The sequence below is a fragment of the Notamacropus eugenii genome, chromosome 2 (assembly GCF_028372415.1).
Source record: "Notamacropus eugenii isolate mMacEug1 chromosome 2, mMacEug1.pri_v2, whole genome shotgun sequence".
Classification (NCBI taxonomy): Eukaryota; Metazoa; Chordata; class Mammalia; order Diprotodontia; family Macropodidae; genus Notamacropus; species Notamacropus eugenii.
The window spans coordinates 217618113-217627364 of NC_092873.1; the positions used below are offsets into that span (position 1 = coordinate 217618113).

General features: G+C 39.3%; 1 protein-coding gene across 1 annotated transcript in view; it reads right to left on the reverse strand.

Annotated features, from left to right (window-relative positions):
- MOXD1 (monooxygenase DBH like 1) overlaps positions 1-8623 on the reverse strand; it is a 118866-nt gene extending 110243 nt beyond the window's left edge. Inside the window, exons 1-2 of the mRNA XM_072643350.1 lie at positions 8320-8623; positions 7657-7945 (exon numbers count right to left, since the gene is read on the reverse strand). Of these exons, the coding sequence (XP_072499451.1) occupies positions 7657-7920 (264 nt within the window). The 5' untranslated portion in view covers positions 7921-7945; positions 8320-8623. The remainder of the gene's footprint in view (positions 1-7656; positions 7946-8319) is intronic.
- Positions 8624-9252: the final 629 nt, after the last annotated feature.

Below are 9252 nucleotides of genomic sequence, written 5' to 3' on the forward strand. Positions count from 1 at the left end.
ATTTACATTTTCATAAATAAAATGACTGCTTTTCAAAAATGTCCTTAAGAAGTTGGTTGAGCTTTGAACATTTATGAAAAAAACTACAAGTATGGTTTAAGAAAGGCTGGACTAAAGAGTTAGGATTTATCCTATCCCTACGGTTAAATAGCTACGTACTTACTGCTGGGCAAATTACTACCTGCTTGGGGTTTCCTTATCTGTTGATTCATTCATTTATTGAACTAATATTTATTAATCACCTGCCATCTATAAAATGTTGTACCCGGTAGTGGGAAGATGCAAAGTTTTGAAAAGACACTATCTTGGTTCTTTTGGAGCTTATGATACTGTAAAATGAGGTGGGAATAAACCAGACGATCCCTAAGAATCCACATAATTCTTGTTAATTTTATAAGCAGGATCATCTTGGAGTTGGCATCTTCAGAAAATTGTCATTAACTTCCAGTTATGAGAAGAGAATAGCTATCAGCTGTTTTTAAAATATACTGGTGCAGTACAAAACTGGTTATCTCCTTTGTGAAACATTCAGATATGTAACCCTAAACTTAATATCTGATATTACAGAAGGGTCAATGAACAAAATAACTCTTATTGCCTGTCTTCTCTACATGTTCTCATTTAAAAAATCTTCCGCTGATGACAAGTTACTGTATAGCACCTAGATATTTAATATAGATAATTTAATCATATTATATTGATAATAATTCACATTTTTGTAGAGCAATTTACAACAATAAAATATTCATATCTGGTAAGGGTAATATGGTTTAGTAGAAAGAGCACTGGATTTTGTCTGAATTTGGCTTTCCTGCTACCTGTATGACCGTTGGGGAAGTGACTTAAATTTTCTGGGGCTTGGTATCTTCATCTCTAAAATTATGAATTCAGACTACACCAGTAGTCCTCAAAGTATAATGCATGAAGCCTTGAGCATCTCTGAGACCCTTTCAAGAGTCTATGAGGTCAAAACTATTTTTATAAGATGACTAAGGAGTTATTTGTCTAGTGAAATACTTCTCCCTTTTCCAACTACATATCTGTGTGAAGTCAGATTTTCTTAAAATATTTCATCCAAAATAACATAAAGCAACAAATTGAATGCAGAAACAGATATGAGAATCCAGCTGTCTTCTATTAAACTGACCATTAGATTTCCAAAAATGTATAAAACAACTTCACTCTTTTTACTAAATATTTTATTTCTAAAAAAATACAGATTTTTTAAAATGTTATTTATGTCAACATATAAGTTTGATAAACTTTTAATGAATTAATAAGTAAATATTTTAAAATTATTAGGACTCATTTCTAATGATGTAAATATTTATATAATTCACACAAACAGAAGTGCTTTGGGGTTCTCAATAATTTTAAGTTTGGAAAGGAGTCCTAAGGCCAAAGAGTTCGAGAACCTCTGGACTAGATGATCTCTAAGGTGTCCCCTTTCAGCTGAAAATCTTTTCTCTTTCTAGATCTTAGGCTCTTACAATATATAGCACATCTCACTACAACACAAAAAGGCCAAGTATTAGAATTCATTAGACCCGGATTCCAGTTGGGGCTGCCACTAATTAGTTGAGAAGCTCTGAATAAGTCACTTGTTCTCTCTGATCTTCCAATTTTTTCATCTAGAAAATAAGGGAATTGGACTAGATGACCTCTAAGGTCATAATAACAATAAGGTGCTAATAATAGCATATAGGGTTATTGTGAGGACCAAATGACATAATACTGTAAAACACAGCACAGTTCCTGGAACACAGTAGGTGCGACATACATGCTTATTTCCATTCTAAATCCCTACTCTTCTAGCACTTTTTGCCCTTCTAAGGTTTATGGAAGACGATATTCTTTTTCCCCAACAACAAAATGTTAATGGCATCCTATCATATTACCAATTATTAACTAGGAGGAAAATCAACTTCTAATTTCCTGAAGTGCGTCAGGATGTCTTCCTTCCAACTTTCAATGGTGAAATTGCTGGTTTCCAAAACATTTCAACTACTTGTATCAATTCAGATACATTGTTCCCTAAATTGCCTTTCTTCAGTCAGGTTCTTTGAAGTCATTCTTTGAGCCAGAGAGAACAATACGGCTGGAAGGAGCATTGTGTTACACTATAGAGTATCTACTTATTACTAACAACTCCAAATCATGAAGCTTGGATGGATCCTTTTGTCGTCTGAAAATTTTTTGGCTTTGCTCAGAGACTTATAAATATCTCTTAACAAAGCACCAGCTGAGCTCGGTCAATGTGGCACACACTTTTCATCTTCACGTTTTGCCGGCCTTCCAATTTGCTTTCCAAACATTTCTTTGTTGCTGTTGGCGGGGATGCACTTAAAAGCAGCACATCGTTAACCACAAAGAATGCTCCCTGTTTTCTGTTATTTAAAATCCCATTCCAAGCACTTCCCAATGAGCAGCCTAGGAGCAATTAAGCTGCCATTGAAGACTACTTCTGATAATAGAAATGCTTTGGTTTTAGTGACAGCTAACAAGCCAGGCTGTAACAAATGATAACATATGTTTCATTCCCCATTCACTAACGATTTATGGCCCCACGGTGAGGATGAATCAATTTTTGTGTAACTGCAACAGACAAACCTCACAATGCTACTCTCGTCTCTAACTCATACAAAACAGGCATTCATCAGCATGGATTACTTGCTTCAAAATGGGGCTCCTCAGCTGCTATGTGGTTAGGGGTGGGGTGGGGTCGCCCTGTGTCACATAAGGGTGGGGAACAAGGACAGGACATGAATCTATCAGGGAAGCATGTTAAGGCCATTCATTGACACAAAGATCTAAAGAGCAGCTACAAAAGTCAAGCAAAGGTTGCCCTTAGGCACTTAGGTTTTAGATAGTCTGTATAGAAACCAACCCTAGCCATGTAATAGGTAATAAAGGTAAATCACCCTAGGACAATATATCTGATATGTTAGATTGAAATATTCTTCACGACATAAACAGAACACTTCTCTCGTTTCATATTTTTTTATCTTAACATATGCATCTTGTGTGGTCCAACACACAATGATCAAAAACAATTCTAAATCACTAGGTCAGACTAATTTCACAAAATGGGAAGGACAGATGAATAAAATGCCAAACCTTAGTGCTCCTCCTCCCAACTCTACAAATGTGCAAAAGTACAAAATACAAAGTCACTTAACAAACTATCGGACAAATGCCACACTCCGATGTCTGCCGTGGCCTCATGTTGTTGAGAAGAGAGGTTAGCAACCATTGAACAGTGATGGGCCAAGCAAAGTTCAGACATCCTTGCGGCAGGAGAGGGGTGACCATGGTTTTGACCACCCACTGATTCCCAAGAAGTAGAGGGGAGGGTAGGATGTAGATGACAGATGAATGAGCAGTTGCTTAGCAGCATGAGGGGAGGGCATGCAGGTGGTAGTGGTGACTGGGGTAGAGACACAGTAGCAGCAATTCAAAGACTAATGGAGAACAGCCCAAGAGGAAGGTCATGGATATCCATAGAGTTTTACAATAGAAAGGGACATTAGGGATCATTTAACCAAATGCCCTGTTTTAGAGATGAGGAGAGTAACGTTCAAAGAAACTTGTGACTTTGTTCATGCTTTGAAAACTTAATTTGAACCCAAGCCTCAGAGGCTTTGAGGTATGGGAAGAATGACTCTAAACTGGAAGTCAGAAAAACTGAGTTCAAGTCTCCATAGTAGGGTCCTGGGTAACTTATTTGACCTCTAAACTTCAATTTCCTTATATTTAAAGTAGAAATAATATTGATTATATATGACTATCTGTCCCCCTTTTCAGATCTCTTTTCTACGTTATCTTCCCCCATAAAAGGTAAGCTCCTGGAGGGCACGGACTGTCTCTCTATTTGTTTTAAAAAAAGTTAAAAAGCATTAAAAATGCTCATTCCTTCCCCTCCCTCTTCATCCCATACCTGGAATGAACACTCTCCTTACCTATACATCTCAGAATTCCTAGTATGCTTCCAGGCTTAACTCAAGCATCATTTTCTATATGAACCCTTTAAAACTTTCCCCCTCCCTCCATTCAAGTATATGCTAAAAAATTACTTTGTATATGATTATATATCAAAAAGATCAATTTTATATATAGCTATATATGAACCTGTCATCTCCTGTGCCAGAATATAAGTTCCTTGAGGGCAAAGATTATTTGACTTGTCTTTGCCTTCCTAGTTCTTAGCCCTATAGGAGGCAAATAGTAAGTGTTTGATACACATTTTGTTGCTTTAACTGACTTTATTTTGTCATTTTATTCTGGCACAGAGTAGGCACTCAAAATCCTAGTTAACTGATACTTATCTAACAGGGTTGTTGCGAAGATTAATCATGACCCTTAATGTACTTTGTAACTGTATCAACATCAGCTGTTATATTAATGCCTGGCTTACAAAATCTTTCTGTGATATCTTTCCTGATTTTCATAATTCTAGAAAGTTTATCTCTAACCTTTGGTTTCAACTGCTAATCTTTGCCTTTATTTCAATGGCTCAGATTTGTTAATATAAATGATTAAAAATGCACTCGAGTCTTTTACCTTCTTTTACAATGGTCAAATTCTAAGGCAACAACAACAAAAAAATCTGTCTCTTTTATTCTGACAGCCTAATGTGCTACCATCCATGGCCAGAGGGAGCCCTATTAAAAGAAAACAATTCCAAAAGATGCAAAGGGGGAGAGGGGAGAAATCCAAACCCTAAGGTTAAATTTAAGCATGAGAACTAAGTGAAACATACTGGGAAAACAAAATTTTAAAGGCATATCAATGAAGGAAGTTAGGCATGTCCATTTGACCTGCTGATATCCTCAAAAACTACTGCTGAATTCCACTCTCAAAATTCCCATGATCATTTTCAATTTTACATTCCCCTCTATTTGTCTCTTTAAACTGCTTGATGATTATTCTTCCAGTGGTCTTTGGAAAGTTTATTATGGCAAACAACTGCATGGCATTAATCCTGGAAATAAATTATTAATAGAACTATATTTAAATTTTGAATATTAGCTACTTGCTAACATGAGATTTTGAGCTGAAAGAAACATTAGAGATCATCTACCTTACCCCATTATTTTATACATAAGGAGTCAGGCCCATGAAAGTGAAGTCACAGGGTAGAACTCAGGAGAGCCTAGGTTGGCTGATTCCAAATTCCATGTTCTTTCTACTTTACCACACTCCCTTGAAACTATCATTCAAATCAGTAAGTAAGAAACTGGAGATGATGGGACTCTGGTGAACATATTTAAATTCATATGTAGAAATCTGAATTCAACCTGGAATAACAAGATGAAAGGCATAAATTCTATTTTCTGTGAATTATCCTAAATGAAGGATATGCTCTTCAGTTTCTTTTCAATCTAAAAGAGGCTATTCCATCTTCCTATAAACCTGATTAAAGCAATTTCATTGAATTTCTCTGTGTTGTGAAATGAAGGAAAAGTGGTGACATTATAGCTCGGGGGAAAAACGGTCTTTTGAAGTCTAATATTTGAACTGAACATATTAGAAATGAAAAAGATGGTAAAAATTCTTCCTTTCTAATTAAAATAAATATATTTCAAAAGTGTGGCTCTCTAGTTGTGTCTCTATATTACATGTCAGTGGGTTATCTGAATTACAAAACTAACTTAAATTATGAATTAAGAAATGCTAATTAATCTACAGGTATTTATTGAATTTTTATTTTGAAATTTGAAATTGAAAATTTATTGGATACCAGCAGTGTGAAAAAATACATTTTAGCTTAAAAAAGTTTAACAAATGTTTCATGGGATTACAATATAAATTTACTGTACTTGAATGTTCACTAAAGCTATTAATGTATGTGGAAACAAGATTCTAAACTTAGCTTTTCTTCTATCAAATTGTGTAAACTCTCTAAAATGTTTCTTTCTTGGGGAAAAATGCTCAGCTATTCTTTAAAGAGAGTACCTTGTTTTGTAAATCTAGATAATAAGATTTCCCTATGTCCTCTCCAATGTAGGATGCAGGGATAGCCAGAAGGTAGATTATCAAAGAAAATAAAATGAAAAAAAAATTCATTCTAATAAGACATTATCTACTTCTTGTCACAAGAGAGTAAGTCATTCCACTTGCTGAGACATGCCTTCAGGTCAAAAATATGGTTCACAAAGTTAGAGTTCAAGCAGTAAGAGGAAGTGGTTATCAAAGACTTATTTCAAAGAATGAAATTCTCAAGTATCATTTTATTTCCAAAAACTACATTTTAGCTTTCAAGAGTGAGGAAATTCTGAAGAAAAAAAAAGATTAGTCTCCTCCTGTAAAAAGGCAAGAAACTAAAAACAGGGTGATGCTTAGTAAATTTTGCTATTTGTTGTTTCTTGCCAAAATAGGTGTTCTTGAATCATAATCTCTTCTCATCTCAAATTAAATATGTTGTTAGGGATAGAAGGAGCTGAGAAGTCAAGGGCATCTGGAAATATCTTTAAGGTGAATGTAAATTATGTTTTATATTCCCTGATCTTATTTATAGATCTTTCAAATAATGCTCCGATTTGATGTCCTATGGACCATCAACAGAGTACTATCTAATATTTTTAATGAACCATCTTAAGAAACTAAAAGAAAAACTTTAAAACATATTGTGAGTAGGGAATATAAAAGTATTTTTTGGAATGTTGCTGATGGTGAAGACAGTGGAAAGGGTCTAGATGACGTAATTTCACGATTCATTCTATTCACCTGATGAATACACTTTTTTTTCTTATTTACAAAGAAATATGAGCCATATGGCAAGCCAGCAGCTGTCAAGTGGCTGGCTAAAGCAAGGTTAGAACGCGATCTTCCACCTCCATTGAGAAGACTGATAATCTTATGAATGTTGGTAGCGACCAACGTGACCCACAAGACAGGGAATGCTCCGAAAAGATCCTTCTGCTGTAGTTCTTTGGTGACCAGACTAGAGAACTTCCGCACCAGGGTACCAAGCTCCGGCAGGATACCCAGAAATCCCGTGTGTACTGTTAGTAAAGTACTAAAAGAAAGGAGACGCCAGAGTCTCCAGCACAGAGCGCTGTTGCTGTCCCAAATTCGAGGACTGGAGAGTAACGGAACGCATGGAGTGACAGCAATTAGAAAGACTGAGTGAAGGGAAGTCTCTTGGGTCCTGTAGCCCGCAGCCTGCCCCTTGGAACTGCAAGCAGCTGGAGTCTGGAACCCCCAGAAACTTCATTTATGTCCTTGACTCACGCTTTCCGACAGAGTCAGAGCATTGTACCAGGCAAGACTGAGACTGCTGTGGCACGGTGGATGTTCTTAGTTCAGTGAGAGTTTGAGGGAGGGATGAGGATCACGGAAGGTGGGGACTGACGGCTCTGAACGAGGTTCCGATCAATCCATGAACAAGCAGTTGCCTACTATATGCCAGGTGCTGGAGATACTACAAAGAAATAATTCCTATTCTCAAGGAGCTAACATTCTAACCGGGGAAAAGCTGATGGGGAGGCTCTGAATGTCCATCTCCGAAGACCCCCAACCTCCGCACAAACTTACAAACACAACCATCTGGTCCCCGTTGCTTGCGCCCAGTCTTCTCCATACACATTGTAGGGCACGAGGTAGAGAAGCAGTGAGACTGGGGCCATCCAGTCTCAAGGGGAGAGGGGCGCTTACCTGTAGATAGGGACCGCCGTTCTCCACCCCTCCCAAGACGATGTCTGCTGAAGTCATCGCTCCCGTGGGCGAGAAGCCCAAGCCCACGTAGCCAGGGGTCTGCACCTCCAGGCGAAAGGCAAGGGTGCTGCCCTCGTGGCCCCAATGCAGCCAGTACTTGCCCTCCCAATCCAGGAGAGCGCGGTGTGGGTAGCTGCGACCCGTTCCCCCCGGGGCGCCGCCGGGGAGCAGACCCCACAGGAACAGCAGGGACCAGCGGCACATGGTCTTCTCCTTCTACTTTGGGCACCTGAGCAAATGTAAGAGAGGAAAGAGAAAGGGAGCGGGAGGAAAAGAGCCACTCGGGAGGATGACTAGCTGGGACCTCCTTCCTCGGTCCCTGCTCCTTCCCTTGCCCAACCTTCCTCCCCCTCCCCACTCCTACCCCCGCACCAGCAGATGGGAGCTGCTCCACTCGGCCGCCCGCCGCGCCCAGGAGGGGGCCGGCCTGCCTCAGCCCGCCCGCCCCCCTGTTGCGCCCTAGGCGGCCCCAGACCCAGCAGCCAGTCTGCTCTCGTCTAGTCCCGTCTAGTCGAGTACTGCCACCCCCTTTTCCCTTGTGGTTCAGTGGGAAAAGGGATGGTTTTAGTATCCCAGGATCTGGGTTCAGATTCTACCACTTACTTTGCAATTTTATGATCACTTTTGGAGTCTCAGTTTCCTCATCTGTAAAATGAATTAGATGTTTTCAAACATCCCTTTCGGCATCAAATCTGAGGTCCACTTGAGATCTTTCAGCTGTTTACTGGGGTCCTAGAATTTTGAGAGGCAGGTGATTCAGAAAGAGACAGAAAGGTCCTGGAAGAAAGAGGAAAGATAAAAAGAAGAGAGAGAGCAAAAGGTATGGGTGTAAAGATAGAAAGATAGCGGAAGGGAAACGGGGGAGGGGGGAGGGAGGGGAGGGAGGATTCCGGGAGGAGGGGAGAAAGAGGTAGGGGCTGTTTGCTTGAGAGGAAAGAGTTCATTTGAGGAATGTCACAGAAAGGAACTAGTGACTTGATGAACGGTCAGAATAAGTTTAAGAGGGAAAGTGGGGGCAAAGGGAGGAGCTTGTGCTGAATACAACTATTATAGTATGGAAAAGAAAGACAGGGAAAGTTTTCCTCTTTTTTTCTTCATTTTCTCTTTACTTTTTTCTCCTCTACTTCCACAGAGACAAAACTCTCATTTTGAAAAGAAGGTTGCAAAGATGTTAAGTGACTTAGCTAAAATGGAATAGGCTATGAGTAGGAAAACCGGCATTTAAAACCAAGTCCTCTGACTCAAAATGCAGTTGTGGTGCCACTGTACAGAAGACAGTATCTTTGTCCTTTTCAGGGAGAGTTCTGTATGGTGGAACAACCATCATACTCTACGCTTGGAGAGTAGTCAGTCCTTTTTTATGTGTTCCTATTTTCAGACACTGAGCTTGGCAATCAGTCAATATTTATTGTGTCTACTATGTGCCAGGAATTTTGCTAAGCACTGGGAATACAAGAAGGGTAAAAGGTAGGTGGTGCCCTGGAGGAGGAGCTCTCATCCTTATTAACTAAGGCAGCTCAACCATCAGTCTGGCTC